The 17539-nt window shown below is 42.2% G+C and overlaps 1 protein-coding gene across 4 annotated transcripts in view; it reads left to right on the top strand.

The window, feature by feature from the left end:
* The first annotated feature begins 1608 nt into the window (after positions 1-1608).
* GOT1L1 (glutamic-oxaloacetic transaminase 1 like 1) overlaps positions 1609-17539 on the top strand; it is a 34168-nt gene continuing 18237 nt past the window's right edge. Inside the window, exons 1-9 of one of the 4 annotated variants that reach the window (XM_060653599.3) lie at positions 3406-3632; positions 4402-4583; positions 5340-5451; positions 5699-5808; positions 6028-6120; positions 6214-6364; positions 6873-7038; positions 7542-7684; positions 7932-8125. In XM_060653599.3, coding sequence (XP_060509582.3) covers positions 3518-3632; positions 4402-4583; positions 5340-5451; positions 5699-5808; positions 6028-6120; positions 6214-6364; positions 6873-7038; positions 7542-7684; positions 7932-8080 — 1221 coding nt within the window. In that variant the 5' untranslated portion in view covers positions 3406-3517 and the 3' untranslated portion in view covers positions 8081-8125. Of the gene's footprint in view, positions 1738-3405; positions 3633-4401; positions 4584-5339; positions 5452-5698; positions 5809-6027; positions 6121-6213; positions 6365-6872; positions 7039-7541; positions 7685-7931; positions 8126-17539 lie in introns of those variants that run through there. The other 3 variants (XM_060653598.3, XM_060653597.3, XM_060653595.3) reach the window with 3 other exon arrangements.

The raw sequence follows: 17539 nt of genomic DNA, 5'->3' as shown, positions 1-17539 counted from the left end.
GTTCATGGGGTCCATAGCCAATGGCCAAGAAAGAATTCTTGAAGATGTCTTTGGTGCAAAAGGTTGATTTTATTAAAGCATGGGGACAGGACTCATGGGCAGGAAGAGCTGCACTGGGGTCCTGACAGGTAACCCATTATATATCCTCAGGTTGGGCGGGGGTCAGGGATAGAGTAAGTCTCTAAGGAATTTTGGAAGCAAGGTCTCCAGGACATTGAGGGGCTAGTTGTTGCTAGAGAAACACATTTATCACTGCTTAATAAAATCTCAGTCATGAGACCCTTCAGATGTATATTGGCGGGCCATAAGCTTGGAGCATGATTGCCAGCATATATCTTGGGGGAGTTGAGATAAAGGAAGTAGACTTACAGGATCCTCGAGGTTGGATTAATGTTAAGCTAAGGTTCTCTTTTGCCCTTAGCAAAATGTCATCATCGAGGCAGCTGAGCTCCTAGAGGGAGGTCACTCTGCCAGTTCAAGGACTTGGCAATCAGCAGTAGGCAGTAAGGGAATTTAATTTTTCATTTACCTTAGTTTCCCACATTACCATGGCAAACACTTAAACCCCTTTCCTTTGTTCTTGGGTAGCCAGGAGTGTCTGAGGAATATCATACATATTCCACCTGGTGGTGGTGGGTGTTGGGAGGGGCAGATGGTGGGTGCTACCTTGTGCTCAGCCTGCCTCATTCTCCTTCATCAGTATTACCATTTCAACTAGGGTATTAACTTCCAGCCAAAAGGCAGGCTTTCTCCTCCCCATAGAGTAGCCACGGGTTAAAGGATTGTAGCCTGAGCAATTGACATGAAAGTGTACCAATAAGACTATATTTCTCAAAAAGCCCCTGAGATGGAGTAAAGGAAAAGAAAAAGTACTCACCAAGTATGCACCAAAGCTCAGAGTCCAGATGAAAAGACTCATAACCACACGTTGGGAATCATATGATGAGGTTGTGGGGTGATGGTGGGGTTCATGGGGTTCAGAGCCAACAGCCAAAAAAGAATCCTTGAAGACGTCTTTGGTGCAAAAAGGTGACTTTACTGAAGCACAGGGACAGGACCTGGAGACAGAAAGAGCTGCCCCAGGACCTTGAAGAGAGACTGGTTATATACCTGGGAGTTGGGGGAGGTCAAGTCAAGGGGAAGTTTCCAAAGATTTTTCATATGCTAAAGAAGACTCAGGATACTGGAGGCCTAACTATTGTCAAGCTAAGATTGTTTTTCCCTGTAGCAAAGCATTTACATTAAGTGAGTAGGGAGTTCCTGGAGAAATGTTTTATTCTGCCTGCCTCAAATATTTGCCAATGGGTTGCAGGTTATACGGAAATTTAGTTTTATCTGCCATTTCCTTCTGCCTTTGTTCTCCACATCACTATGAAGAAGAGGGTGATGTTGAGGCTCCAATAAACTGAGTCTATAAGTTTCTGGAGATTAGGCTATTGATAAGATCGTCCTTTTCTTTTCTTAGGCATCCAGGAGTGCCTGAGGACTATCACATATATCCCACCTGGGGAGGGGGGGATGTGTGTGCTAGCTTGTGCTTTGCCTTCAGCTCGCCTTATGCTCCCTCATCAGTTCTGTACCTGTACTACATTTGCTTTTGCTCCCACACCCAGAGTCAGCTGGCGAACAAAGCTGAAGATGCATCTAGAAGAGCAGAGCCAAGGAAATCACAGAGAATGAAGCCGGAACCCTGATGGCACGTTGACACTCTGGACCGAACAGCAACTGAAAACAGAGGTATCCTGAGCTGATCAGTTTTAGAGCCAATAAATGATCTCTCTGCTCAAGCTATTTTGGGCTGGGCTTTTTTTTTTTTTTTAATTACTTGCAACATAAACAGTTCTGATTGGCACACATGTTAAAATTCTCACAACTGAAATGTGAAGTGGGAATTCATGTAAATTACATGTAAATTTTGATATCAATTACCTTAAGACATAAACATCATAGAAAAGAAACCAGAAGGGGATGCACCAAAATGTTAATAGTGGTTATAAATTGACTGTAGGAAATCCGTGCTCTTCATTAAAGTTTTTTGGGGTTTTAAGGTTTTCTATCATAATAGGGATAATTTTCATAATCATTTGTCACAAGGCAGAATTTGAAGCAGGCTCCAGGCTCTGAGCTGTCAGCACAGAGCTGGATGTGGGGCTTGAACCCACAAACTGTGAGATCATGATCTGACCCGAAGTCGGATATTTAACTGACTGAGCCACCCATGCATCCCTTTAAAAAAATTTTTTTTAATGTTTATTTTTGAGAGAGAGAGAGAGAGAGAGAGAATGCAAGCAGGGGAAGGGCAGAGAGAGAGGGAGACACAGAATCCGAAGCAGGCTCCAGGCTTGCAAAGTTATTTTTGAAAAATAAAAGAAGAGGGACGCGTGGGTGTCTCAGTTGGTTAAGTGTCTGACTCTTAGTTTCGGCTTGGGTCATAATCTCACCGTTCGAGCCCTCCCTCTCTCTCTGCCCCTCTCTTGCTTGCTCTCTCTCTCAAAATAAATAAACCAAAAAATGAAGTAAGATAAGATAAAATAAATAAAAGAAGAAAGCAAAATGCAAGACTGATCCTACAGAGACTGGCTCTTTCTGCCCTTGATATCTGCCATCTACACTTGCTGCTTGGTCTACCGCTGAACCAGTTAACACATGTAGAAGTCTTGGCTCTAGAACTGAGAGAAAATAGGATTGGCTTACTGAGCTGCCTATGATACTGTTTCTTTTTTTTAAATTAAATTAAAATTTTAAAATGAAGTTTATGTATTGATTTTGAGAGAGAGTGAGAGCGCAAGTAAGCATGTGCTCGAGGGAGTTGTAGAGAGAGAATCCCAAGCAGGCTCTGCACTGTCAGCACCAAGCCTGATGGGGGGCTTGAAATCACAAACTGTGATCATGGCCTGAGCCAAGATCGAGAGTTGGATGCTTAACCAACTGAGCCACACAGGTACCCCGTATTATACTGTTTCTAAACACAGTAGTCTTATTTAAAATAACTATGGAAGAAAACAGTGCTCTCTTTCCATTCTTTTTAAAATCTGGGGCCCTTAGCAAAATGAAAGCAGAAACTTTTGAAATGTATCCCTCAACTTGCGTCATGGCTGGGTCTGAGGTTCTCACTTCTGCAGGAGAAGCTCTCCCCAGGCTCAGAGGCCTTGTTGCCTTGCCCTTTCTTCCAAGGGGCTGCCTTGTTATTTTGGATTGGGCAACTGGGGGAAGAGAAAGCAGTGAGGTAGAGAGAGGTGCCTAGGAATTCCAGGTCCTCCCACTGCCTGCTCTCTGCCCACTCTCTCAGGGGATCGTCCTCAACTGCCATGGCATATTCCCATAGCCTTCTGGAATCACCCCCTCAGAGACCAGGACTTGTAGGGTTCTGTTGCTCTGGTAACCAGTGATCTGGAGCCTCTGCATTGGACCTGCTGCAGTTCTGGAAAGAGGCAGCCCTGGTTGGGCCAGGCTTGGGGGAAGGCTTTGGGGCAGGAGCAGAGGACAGCACAGGCTTGGCCATACTTGTATCTCAGTGATGCCCACCCTTTCAGTGTTCTTGGATGTGCCCCTAGCCCAGAAGCTAGAGGGCAGCTTATTAAAGACCTACAAGCAAGACGATTGTGCTAACAAGATGTTCCTGGCCTATAAAGGTAGATGTCTCATGGTTTTGGAAAAAAGCAGAAAATGTCCTGGATCATTCTGTGCCCTCTGCCTTTCACTAGGGCTTCCAGGGATGGGGTAAGACCTATGTCCTCTACCCTGGCTCTATGCTTCAGGGTCTGCTTGGGCACTATACTTTTTCCCTGATCCTCTCCCCTTTTCTGTTCCTGAACTAAGAATGGCTCCCAAAATGGACTCTTGTGAAATGCAGCCAGCCCTTGCCACTGTGAAAGTCAGGGTTACCTTTGTTCAGCCTTGTATATATACGGCACGTGTGGTGTATCATTTTTGCCCTTTAAAATGGCATAGATTTAGGGGCACCTGGGTGGCTTAGTCAGTTAAGCCTCCGGCTCTTGATTTCAGCTCAGGTCATGATCTCACAGTTTGTGAGTTCGAGCCCTGACAGTGTGGAGCATGCTTGGGATTCCCTCTCTGCCCCTCCTTCTCTCTGTGTCTCTCAAAACAACAACAACAACAACAACAACAACAACAACAAAAACTTTAAAGAAAGTGACATAGGTTTAAAAAAAATGGCATAGGGTTCACTTGTCTTTAAAAAGACAAAAATTATACACATTCACTGACAGCATGTTGTTTTTATAAAGGGGAGGGAAGAAAAAAGTTGTCTTTTCCTAGGCAACTTTCCAAAGCCCCAAGAAAGCCAAGACAGATGAATTGTTTGTGGGCTATCTGCAGAGCCCAGACCTGGAGGCCCCGAGGCAGGGCATCCAGAGCTCCCTCTGTGGTTTTCCCTCACAGTCTGTATGAGTAACAAAGGCCAGCCCTGGGTTTCTTCCGTGGTGCGCAAGACCCGACTGCAGATTGCACAGGATCCCTCTTTGAACTACGAGTACATGCCAGTGATGGGCATGAAATCATTCATCCAGGCCTCCTTGAAACTCCTCTTTGGAAGGCACAACCAAGTCATTGTGGAGAACAGGGTGAGATGAAGGGCCCTTTGTTTATTCACCCAGATACAGGGAGTGGGGCTCTGGGGTTGCACAGTCTTAAACCCGGAAGGGGCCTTCGAGGGCTCCCTGGCATTGACAGAGGACACCCCTGAGACTCAGAGTCCAGAGACTTAGTCTGTGAAGGGCAGAGCCAGGATCAGAACCTGAAGCCACTGCTCTTTGCACCAGCCCACACTGCTGATGTACAAGCTCTTTTGAGAAAGGAATAGTCAGGGGGTGCTTGGGTGGCTCAGTCGGCTAAACGTCTGACTCTTGATTTTGGCTCTGGTCATGATCTCACGGTTCATGGGATAGAGCCCCATGTGGAGCTCTGAGCTGACTGTGGAGCCTGCTTGGGATTCTCTCTCTCCCTATCTGTCTGCCCCTCCCCTGCACACTCACATGCTCCCTCTCTCTCTCAAAATAAATAAATAAACACTAAAAAAAAGAAATAGTCTGGATTTGAGGCAGCACTAGTATCACTATTACTCTTTTTTAAAGAGTTCATTCTTTTGTTTAAAGTGTATTTATTTTGAGAGAGAGAGAGAGAATGAGGGGAGGAGTAGAGAGAGAGGGAGAGAGAGAATCCCAAGCAGGCTCCATGCTTTCAGCATGGAGTCCAGCTCAGGGCTCAAACCCACAAACTGTAAGATCATGACCTGAATCAACATCAAGAGTCAGACACTAAACCGACTAAGCCACTCAGGCTCCCCTCAAGAGTTATTTCGGTTTATTTTCTGCTGGCAGGTAGGGGGTGTGCACACTGTTGGTGACAATGGTGCCTTCCAACTTGGGGCCCAATTCCTCAAAATTTGGCGTCAAGATTCTCAAGTAGTTTACATTATTTCTTCTAGAAAAGGTGAGTATTATGCAAAGTGAGGGTGACAGAAGATTCTTCTCCCCTGTTCCTGATTCCTGCCCCATTTGCAATCTTCACTGTTGTCCTTCTCACTCTCTGTCATGAACAAAATGGTGTGGATGAGCCAAGTATGTTTGTCCTTTTCCTGTTATTGTCCCACCTTCAGCCATTGACCTTGAGGCCCATTCTCTGGCATGTCTGCCGCCATTTTTTCTGTACCAACTGGAGGGGGGCTGTGTTCCCACAGAGCCACATGGACTCGTCTTCCAGGACATGGGCTTTAAAGTTTCCGAATACTCCTTCTGGGACCCCAAGAAGCTGCGCATGGACCCCAACGTGCTTCTCAATGTGGTGGAGGTAGAGGGGCCCTGCTCAGAATCTTCTCCCCACACCTGATTACAATTTTATTTTCCTTTCCTCCCCTCCACCCCTGTCATCATGAAAGACCTTTTCTAGGCTTGGATTTGCCTAGCCCTTTAGTAGGAACCAACATGGAGGATCCCTTCTCCTCCATGGGCCCTGGTACCACTCCCACTTGGTAGGGGAAATGCCTGATGAGACAATGTCTACCTGCAGCAGGCCCCACATGGCTGTATCTTTGTGATCGGGAACACTGGTGACTGCAAGTTGACACAAAGTCAGTGGGCAAGGTTGATGGCCAGCATGAAGGTGAGGCCAGTATCCACCTGACTTTCCTCCCTCCCACCATCCACCATCTCCTCCACCAATCTCGTCCTTTTCCTGTTCTCCTTTCTCCTACAGAGAAAGCAGATATTCCCATTTTTTGACATTCCCTATCAAGGCTTATCCACCGGGGACCTGGAAGAAGATACTAATTTCTTACAATACTTTGTGTCTCAAGGCTTTGAGTTCTTCTGCAGCCAGTCTCTGTCCAAGACTTTTGGCATCTATGGTACGGTATGGGGAGAAGGGCAAGAGAAGGCCTAGTGCTGAAATGGTGCCACAGCCATGGCACTAACAATGTATTTGACATCTCTACCCTCTGGAGAGAGCCAAGACCTCCAGGGAGAGCACCATGGAGGCAGATGGGAAGAACACCGAGCTACAAGTCAGGTTCTGTGATATTGTCTCCATTCAGCTACTAAAACTAGCCACTAAAACTGACTCCAGTGAAATCATTTTGCCCCTTTGGGCCTCTGTTTCCTCAGCTATAAGATGAAGGGGTAGGACTTAGTGATCCTTCAAGTGCCTCCCATCTTTGAGACACTTACTTATGGCTACTTTTTCTGGAAGAAGAGCCTCTGGCAACTTCCTGGGGCCTGGATAGCTGCTTGGCTAGGCTACAAGGAGGAGGGCCCTGTAGTCCAACCCTCTCTTCTACAAGGTTGGAGGTAGGGTCATAAAGGAAGGCTCTGGTAATGGAGGAGGAGACTGAGGGGCTATCTGTTTCAATGCTGCAGATGAAGGAGTGGGGATCCTGGTCGTGGTGGCACTCAACAACCAGCTCCTGCTATGTGTCCTCTCCCAGCTGATGACACTCACCCGGGCCCTGTGGCTAAACTCTCCCAGTAGGGGTGCTCGCATTATCACCTCCATCCTCTGTAACCCTGCTCTTCAGGGAGAATGGTAAGGGCAGAGGGTGGGGGCAGGAAGGGGGATGGCAGAGCCTCTAGACATACCTGTAGACCTGCCAATTCACAGGATTCTTCCTTGCCTCTTTGACTCCATTCATTCATCAACATTTGCTGAGTACCCACTGTGTACTAATTATAGGGGCCATGCCAAAAGTTGCCTTACCTTGGGGGAGGGGGTAAGAGGACATTCTTTTTGGACACAGTCCAGTGAATTATTTGAACTCTTTCAGATTGCAGGAGGAGGTTAGGCAGCATCAAGGGTTTGCTACTCTGGCAAAATCTGCCTACAAGCCTGCTTGGCTTGCTTTAATTTATATGGGCTGAAACTCTCCTCCTATTTATAATCATTCCAGATCCCTGGCTCTCCTAGTGTGCCCTCAGGCACCCTGGTTGGGGCTTATGAAGGGAAGAAGAATGGAATGGCAATGAAGAGGTTGAGACCAGGGGGAGGGTGGAACCTCATACTTTAATTCCTTGCTGTCTTTCCTTTCGCAGGAAGCACAGCCTGAAAGGACTTGTAGAGGACATCATGCTGACCAAGGAAAAGGTGAAGGAGAAGCTCCGGCTCCTGGGAACCCCTGGTTCCTGGGATCACATCACGGACCAGAGTGGGCCCCATAGCTACCTTGGACTCAACTGTAAGTATCTAAGAGGGGGTAGCTCACCCTTTCTGGCCTTGGGCTTATAATTGAGCATTAAACTTCACTGACCTGTCCCTAGCTTCACCTCAGAGTCTGATTCTTTCCTGAGGGAAGTAGAGCTGCTTTAAAGACCCTTCTGGATCCCCAGAAATGCTGACACTCCCTATTCTCTGTAATCCACCCTGGGCTAGAGGAGAGTTAGAGGTGGCCACCTTTGTATCTCAGACCCTGTGATTATCACCAGCTGAACAGGTGGAGTACCTGGTCAAGGAAAAGCATATCTACATCCCCAAGGATAGTCAGATCAACTTCACCTGCATCAATGCCTGCAATATAGATTACATCACTCAGAGCATCAATGAGGCTGTCCTTTCCATCAAGGGCTCACAGTAATGTCTTCAGACAGTCAATGTCTTCTGGTCAGAATAAAAAGCTTTAGTCTTTGCAAAAATTCTGTGCTGATTATTCATTGCTGCAATTCATTTCTCTGCAAAGCACTCTCTCTTTCTGTCTATTTATGAAGCATTGGTCTGGAATCAGCAAGGAAAAAAGGCCCAGAGAGAAAGGGAATGTCTATCTTCATTGACCATCTCATGTTTATTGAACGCATACTATATTAAGGCCCTGATTTGGTGGTGTCTTTGTTTGGGTTGTTATACCAAAATACCAACAAATTTGGTGTCTGGGGAAGGACCACCTCCTGGTTCATAAACAGCATCTTCTAGCTGTAATATCACATTGTGGAAGAAGCAGGGGATCTCCCTAGGGCTTCTTTTATAAGGACACTAATCCCATTTATGAGGGCTCTGCCTCTATGATCCAACGACATCCAAACACCACCACATTGAAGATTAGGTTTCAACGTGTGAATTTTAAGGTGTCATGAACATTCAGATAATAGTATCTGGGCAACAAAGGGAAAATAAAGAGAAGGCAAAAAAAGCCAGGTACAATCCAGTCCTTTTTCTCCAGAACAACACAGGTGCCTTTTTTTTTTTTTTTTTTTTTTTTTTTGAGAGAGAGAGAGCACAAGCAAAGGGAGAGTGAGAATCTTAAGCAGTTTCCAAGCTCAGTGTGGAGCCCATTGTTGGGTTAAATCCCTTGACCCTGGGATCGTGACCTGAGCTGAAATCAAGAATTGGTCGCTTTGGTAATGCAAGCTGGTGCAGCCACTCTGGAAAACAGTATGGAGGTTCCTCAAAAAAATAAAAATAGAACTACCCTATGACCCAGCAACTGCACTACTAAGCATTTATCCATGGGATACAGGTGTGCTGTTTAGAAGGGACACATGCACCCCAATGTTTATAGCAGCACCATCAACAATAGCCAAAGTATGGAAGGAGCCCAAATGTCCATCGATGGATGAATGGATAAAGAAGATGTGGTATACACACACACACACACACACACACACACACACACACACACACTGGAGTATTACTCAAAAAGAATGAAATCTTGCCATTTGCAACTACGTGGATGGAACTGGAGGGTATTATGCTAAGCGAAATTAGTCAGAGAAGACAAATATCATATGACTTCACTCATATGAGGACTTTAAGAGACAAAACAGATGAACATAAGGGAAGGGAAACAAAAATAATATAAAAACAGAGAGGGGACAAAACATAAGAGACTTAAATATGGAGAACAGACAGAGGGTTACATGAGGGTTTGTGGGAGGGGGGATGGGCTAAATGGGTAAGGGGCACTAAGGAATCTACTCCTGAAATCACTTTTGCACTATGTGCTAATTTGGATGTAAATTAAAAAAAAATAATAAAACAAGTTATTAAAAAAAAAAATTGGTCGCTTAATCAACTGACTCACCCAGGCATCCCTGCAGGTTCTTCTCAAGATTCCTTTGGTCCTTAGCTTCTAAGGGCTTCTAGCCTCAATGTCAGAAGAACTCTAGAGGAACGAACCCTCGGTGCATATGGGTGGCATGTTTTAACCATTCTCAAAGGTGTTTTAGCATGAGGATAGAATTTATTCAACCAGGTTCTCCCCAACATTCTGAGCCTAAGAAAATAATACTAGTGACTTTTAGATTATATAGGCTAGAAAGCATTGAACTAGCAGAGCAAAACCACTGCCTGTGACCTTTTCTACTAGTGGCTTACATGAGATACAAGGGGTTCTAATGCCCCCAGCCCAGGATTCTGGCAGCATTTGAGGGAGGAATAGTTGTCCTCCCACACTTTGTTTCTAGTTGACTTCAGGACCCCATTTAAAAATTTCTTACTGAATGTTCATTTAAGCCTTCCTTGAAACTAGTTTCTATCTTGATCACCTCTTATTTAGCATCAGATGCCTGATCATTACTCTTTTTTTTTAAATTTTTAATTTTTATTTATTTTTTCCTCAAAAATTTATTTTATTTTTTTATTTTTATTTTTATTTATTAAAAAAAATTTTTTAACATTTATTCATTTTTTTTGAGAGGCAGAGAGACAGAGTGTGAGCAGGGGAGGGACAGAGAGAGAGGGAGACACAAGATCTGAAACAGCCTCCAGTCTCTGAGCTGTCAGCACAGTGCCTGATGAGGGGCTTGAACTCGCAAACTGCGAGATCATGACCTGAGCCAAAATCAGCCACTTAACCGACTAAGCCACCCAGGCACCCCTTTTTAAAATTTTTATTTATTTTTTAATTTTATTTTTTTTAAATTTACATCCAAATTAGTTAGCATATAGTGCCACAATGATTTCAGGAGTAGATTCCTTAGTGCCCCTTACCCATTTAGCCCATCCCCCCTCTCACAAACCCTCACATAACCCTCTGTTTGTTCTCCATATTTAAGAGTCTCTTATGTTTTGTCCCCCTCCCTGTTTTTATATTATTTTTGTTTCCCTTCCTTTATGTTCATCTGTTTTGTCTCTTAAAGTCCTCATATGGGTGAAGTCATATGATATTTGTTTTTCTCTGAATGACTAATTTCGCTTAGCATAATACCCTCCAGTTCCATTCACGTAGTTGCAAATGGCAAGATTTCATTCTTTTTGATTGCCGAGTAATACTCCATTGTATATATATACCACATCTTCTTTATCCTTTCATCCATCGATGGACATATGGGCTCTTTCCATACTTTGGCTATTGTTGATAGTGTTGCTGTAAACATTGGGGTGCATGTGTCCCTTCGAAACAGCACACCTGTAGCCCTTAGATACATACCTAGTAGTGCAGTTGCTGGGTCGTAGGGTAGCTCTATTTTTAATTTTTTGAGGAACCTCCATACTGTTTTCCAGAGTGGCTGCATCAGCTTGCATTCCCACCAACAATGCAAAAGAGATCCTCTTTCTCCGAATCCTAGCCAACATCTGCTGTTGCTTGAGTTGTTAATGTTAGCCATTCTGACAGGATATCTCAGTGTGGTTTTGATTCGTATTTCCCTGATGATGAGTGATGTTGATCATTTTTTCATGTGTCGGTTGGCCATCTGGATGTCTTCTTTGGAGAAGTGTCTATTCATGTCTTTTACCCATTTCTTCACTGGATTATTTGTTTTTTTGGGTGTTGAGTTTGATAAGTTCTTTATAGATTTTGGATACTAACCCTTTATCTGATATGTCGTTTGCAAATATCTTCTCCCATTCTGTCGGTTGCCTTTTAGTTTTGCTGATTGTTTCCTTCGCTGTGCAGAAGCTCTTTATTTTGATGAGGTCCCAGTAGTTCGTTTTTGCTTTTGTTTCCCCTGCTTCCGGAGACGTGTTGAGTAAGAAGTTGCTGAGGCCAAGATCAAAGAGGTTTTTTCCTGCTTTCTCCTCGAGGATTTTGATGGCTTCCTGTCTTACATTGAAGTCTTTCATCCATTTTGAGTTTATTTTTGTGTATGGTGTAAGAAAGTGGTCCAGGTTCATTCTTCTGCATGTCGCTGTCCAGTTTTCCCAGCACCACTTGAAGAGACTGTCTTTATTCCATTGGATATTCTTTCCTGCTTTGTCAGAGATTAGTTGGCCATACGTTTGTGGGTCCATTTCTGGGTTCTCTATTCTGTTCCATTGATCTGAGTGTCTGTTTTTATGTCAGTACCATACTGTCTTGATGATTACAGCTTTGTAGTGTAGCTTGAAGTCTGGGATTGTGATGGCTCCTGCTTTGGTTTTCTTTTTCAAGATTGCTTTGGCTATTCAGGGTCTTTTCTGGTTCCATACAAATTTTAGGATTATTTGTTCTAGCTCTGTGAAGAATGCTCGTGTTATTTTGATAGGGATTGCATTGAATATGTAGATTGTTTTGGGTAGTATTGACATTTTAACACTATTTATTCTTCCTATCCAGGAGCATGGAATCTTTTCCCATTTTTTTGTGTCTTCTTCAATTTCTTTCATAAGCTTTCTAAAGTTTTCAGTGTATAGATTTTTCACCACTTTGGTTAGATTTATTCCTAGCTATTTTATGGTTTTTAGTGCAACTGTAAATGGGATTGATTCCTTGATTTCTTTTTCTGTTGCTTCATTGTTGGTAAATAGGAATTCACCTATTCACCGATTTCTGTGCATTGATTTTATATCCTGCAACTTTGCTGAATTCATGAATCAGTCCTAGGAGTTTTTTGGTGGAATCTTTTGGGTTTTCCATATAGAGTATCATGTCATCTGCAAAGAGTGAAAGTTTGACCTCCTCCTATCCGATTTGGATGTCTTTTATTTCTTTGTGTTGTCTGATTGCAGAGGCTAAGACTTCCAATACTATGTTGAATAACAGTGGTGAGAGTGGACATCCCTGTCTTGTTCCTGACCTTAGGGGGAAAGCTCTCAGTTTTTCCCCACTGAGGATGATATTAGTGTTGGGTCATTCATATATGGCTTTTATGATCTCGAGGTATGATCCTTCTATCCCTACTTTCTTGAGGGTGTTTATCAAGAAAGGATGCTGTATTTTGTCAAATGCTTTTTCTGCATCTATTGAGAGGATAATATGGTTCTTGTCCTTTCTTTTATTGATGTGATGAATCATGTTAATTGTTTTGTGGATATTGAATCAGCCCTGCATCCCAGGTATAAATCCCACTTGGTTGTGGTGAATAATTTTTTTAATGTATTGTTGGATCTGGTTGGCTAATATCTTGTTGAGGATTTTTGCATCCATGTTCATCAGGGAAATTGGTCTATAGTTCTCCTTTTTAGTAGGGTCTCTGTCTGTTTTGGAATCAAGGTAATGCTGGCCTCATAGAAAGAGTTTGAAAGTTTTCCTTCCATTTCCATTTTTTGGAACAGCTTCAAGAGAATAGGTGTTAACTCTTCCTTAAATATTTGGTAGAATTCCCCTGGAAAGCCATCTGGCCCTGAACTCTTGTTTTCTGGGAGATTTTTGATCACTAATTCAATTTCTTTACTGGCTATGGGTCTGTTCAAATTTTCTATTTCTTCCTGTTTCAGTTTTGGTAGCGTATATGTTTCTAGGAATTTGTCCATTTCTTCCAGATTGCCCATTTTTAAAAAATGTTTGTTTATTTTTGAGAGAGAGACAGAGCATGAGTGGGGGAGGGACAGAGAGAGAGGGAGACACAGAATCCGAAGCAGGCTCCAGTCTCTGAGCTGTCAGCACAGAGCCTGATGTGGGGCTCGAACTCACAGACCGTGAGATCCTGACCTGAGCTGAAGTCAGATGCTCAACCTACTGAGCCACCCAGGCGCCCCCAGATTGCCCATTTTATTGGCATATAATTGCTCATAATATTCTCTTATTACTGTTTTTATTTCTGCTGTGTTGGTTGTGATATCTCCTCTTTCATTCTTGATTTTATTTATTTGGGTCCTTTCCTTTTTCTTTTTGATCAAGCTGGCTAGTGTTTCTCAATTTTGTTAATTCTTTCAAAGAACCAGCTTCTGGTTTCATTGATCTATTCTACTGGTTTTATTTTTTATTTTTTTATTTTTTTTTGGTTTTGATAGCATTTATTTCTGCTCTAATCTTTATTATTTCCTGTCTTCTGCTGGTTTTGGGTTTTATTTGCTGTTCTTTTTCCAGCTCTTTAAGGCATAAGGTTAGGTTGTGTATCTGAGATCTTTCTTCCTTCTTCAGGACGGCCTGGATTGCAATATACTTTCCTCTTATGACTGCCTATGCTGCGTCCCAGAGGTTTTTGGTTTGTAGTGTTATCATTTTCATTGGCTTCCATATACTTTTTAATTTCCTCTTTAACTTCGTGGTTAGCCCATTCATTCTTTAGTAGGATGTTCTTTAGTCTCCAAGTATTTGTTACCTTCCCCAGTTTTTTCTTGTGGTTGATTTCGAGTTTCATAGTGTTGTGGTCTGAAAGTGTGGATGATATGATCTCAATCTTTTTGTACTTGCTGAGGGCTGATTTTTGTCCCAGTATGTGGTCTCTTCTGGAGAACGTTCCATACGCAGTGGAGAAGAATGTATATTCCACTCCTTTAGGATGAAATGTTCTGAATATATCTGTTAAGTCCATCTGGTCCAGTGTGTCATTCAAAGCCACTGTTTACTTGTTGGTTTTTTGATTAATCTGTCCATTGCTGTGAGTGGGGTGTTGGAGTCTCCTACTATTATGGTATTACTATCAATGAGTTTCTTTATGTTTGTGATTAATTGATTTATATATTAGGGTGCTTCCACATTTGGCACATAAATGTTTATAATTGTTAGGTCTTCTTGGTGGATAGACCCCAATTTTTATTTATTTTTGGGAAAGACAGAGTGTGAGCAGGGGAGGGGCAGAGCAAGAGAGAGACACAGAATCTGAAGCAGGCTCCAGGTTCTGAGCTGTCAGCACAGAGCCCGATGTGGGGTTTGAACCCACCAACCGAGAGATCATGACCTGAACCGAAGTTGGACACTCAACCGAGTCACCTAGGCGCCCCACTACTCTTTGTTTAAAGTATTAATGAGTTTAAACTTTTTATTATGAATATTTTCAAACACACTAGGAAGAATTATATAATGAACCCCCCTTGTAGCCATATCCACCTTCAATGACCAAATCACGGCCAATCTGTTTCTTCTATCTCTCCAGGCATACCTCCAAATTATTTTGAAACAAACTGTTACATACTTTAATCTGTAAGTATTTAGTATGTACTCCTAAAAGACAAGGGCTCCTCTTTTTAAAATAGCTATAATACCAACATCACACACCTCCAAACCAACAATTACTTCCTATCAACATACATCCAATATATCACATGTCCACATATGTAATATCATTTATCTTCATTCCTGATTGTCCTACACTTGGACTTCTTAAAATAATTTTTTTAAGATTAGTGCTTGTTTTGTTTTTTATGTTTTTAAATTTATTTTATTAAATTTTTAATGTTTATTTATTTTTGAGAGAAAGAAAGACAGAGCGTGAATGGGGAGGGGCAGAGAGAGAGACGGAGACATAGAATCTGAAGCAGGATCCAGGCTCTGAGCTATTGGCTCCTAGCTGTCAGCACAGAGTCTGACGTGGGGCTGGGAGCCACAAACTGCAAGATCATGACCTGAGCTGAAGTCGGGCGCTTAACTGACTGAGCCACTCAGGCGCCCCTGTTTTGTTTTTTAAAGATTTTTAAAATATTTATTTATTTATTTTAAATTTACATTCAAGTTAGTTAACATATAGTGCAATAATGATTTTGGGAGTAGAGCGTGATTCATCCCTTAGATATAACACCCAGTGCTCATCCCAACAAGTGTCCTCCTTAATGCCCCTTGCCCATTTGGCCCATCCCCCTACCCTAAACCCATCCAGCAGCTCTCAGTTTGTTTTCTGTGTTTAAGAGTTAAAGATTTTTTTAATATTTATCTTTGGGAGAGAAAGAGAACGCGCACGCGCAAAAGTGGGGGAAGGGGGAAAAGATAGAGGAAGACACAGAATCCGAAGCAGGCTCCAGGCTCCCAGCTGTCAGCACAGAGCCTGATGAGGGGCTTGAACTCACAAATTGCAAGATTGTGACCTGAGTCAAAGTCAGATGCTTAACCGACTGAGCCATCCAGGTGCCCAAGTTTTTTTTTTTTTTAATTTTAAATTTTATTTTTTTTAAATTTTTTTTAACGTTTTTTTTTTTTTTTTTTATGTATTTTTGAGGCAGGGAGAGACAGAGCATGAACAGGGGAGGGTCAGAGAGAGGGAGACACAGAATCTGAAATAGGCTCCAGGCTCTGAGCTGTCAGCGCAGAGCCTGATGCGGGGTTCGAACTCTCGGACCGAGAGATCATGACCTGAGCCGAAGTCGGCTGCTTAACCGACTGAGCCACCCAGGCGCCCCTTAATTTTATTTTTTTACTGTACCTTCCATGCTACTTCCTTGTCTTTCATAGATAACTTTTGTAAATGTTTTATGGTTTATTCTTCTATTTTGTTTAAAATGTAATCAAATGTCTAAGTGCATGTGAGTAAGTATTCCTAACTTTTCTTAAACAGTGGACTACTAAACATAAATAATATCTCACTGGTTAATCTCAAATTTGAATGGTTCAGCTTCAAGAAGTATGAACATTTACCCTCTCCACATTCTGTATGTATCTGGCTTTTATCTCTCCAGACTAGAGTCTAACTTTGTAGTTTGAAGTCCATTCATGACATGAATAACCAGTGAGATTCTAATGAGATGTGTATCTTTGACGAGTCATTTCCTTCTTTGGGAGCTCATTTGATAAATGATAGGTTGGAAAAAAAATAAATGATAGGTTGGAATAAGATTTTCTCAAGATCTTTTCTTATCTGAAAACTTTATTATTCCCCAGACTTCCTTAAATATATATATATATATATATATATATATATGACATTGATATATATATATAAAACAAACATTGATAGATATATATATATATCTATCAATGTTTGTTTATTTATTTTGGGAGAGAGAGCACAAGCAGGGGAGGGACAGAGAGAGAGGGAGAGAGAATCCCAAGCAGGTTTCACACTGTCAGGGAAGAGCCCGATGTGGGGCTAGAACTCAGGAACTGTAAGATCACAACCTGAGCTGAAATGAAGAGTTGGCCGCTTAACCCCCTGAGCCACCCAGGCACCCCTTCCCAGACTTCTTAAATTTTTAAATTTAATTTCTTAAATTACCTTAAGTTTTCTTACATTGTCCAGAATGAAATAGAGGATCACCTAAACTTTCTTCTGGCTCTTAAATTCTATAAGACTATGTCAAGCACTTGCCAAGGTGGCTTCTCTAGAAAGCAGCCTTTGGGAATTAGGAAACTTTTGCTCTAAGATATTCCTGTATCATTTCAGTCATCATCCACAGTAAATTTTGAGCCTCCTTTATGTTTTGTATGAGGAACATTTTTAGCTCAGGGGGATACAAAAAGGTATAGGACATTATGAGTTGAGCTGTTTAAATGTCATTAAGAAACACCAGTTCTGACCAATAGCATTTGCTATTAGCTCCAAAGTAAAACACACACACACACACACACACACTCTTATTGATATGCAACATATATGACATCAAGAAAAAGAATACCTTGGGGTGCTTGGCTGGCTCAGTTGGTAGAGCATGCGACTTTTGATCTTGGGGTTGTAAGTTCAAGCCCCATATTGAGTGTAGAGATTACTTAAAAACAAAATCTTGAAAAAAATACTTTGATGGAAAAATGGACATAAACAAGCAATTTATTAAAGGACTTAGGATATAAGCAAGAAATGTACTAAAAAGGAAGTTTTCAACCTGAAAAAATTGTTGTTCATCATGAATTAAAGAATGCAAACTAAAATAACTGGCAAGAGTGTGGAGAAAGATTCAGCAGACAGCAAGGATAAACAGTTAATCTCATCAGCATTCAAAGGCAGGAAATGAGATAGTCTGTGATAATGCATAGGAATTGAAAAATCAGGAATCAATACGCATTTCTCTGCTTCTCTTTAAGACTGGGAAAGAG

Source organism: Panthera onca, chromosome B1 (genome assembly GCF_046562875.1).
Source record: "Panthera onca isolate mPanOnc1 chromosome B1, mPanOnc1 haplotype 2, whole genome shotgun sequence".
NCBI classification, from domain to species: domain Eukaryota; kingdom Metazoa; phylum Chordata; class Mammalia; order Carnivora; family Felidae; genus Panthera; species Panthera onca.
This window is presented reverse-complemented; position numbering and strand designations above follow the sequence as displayed.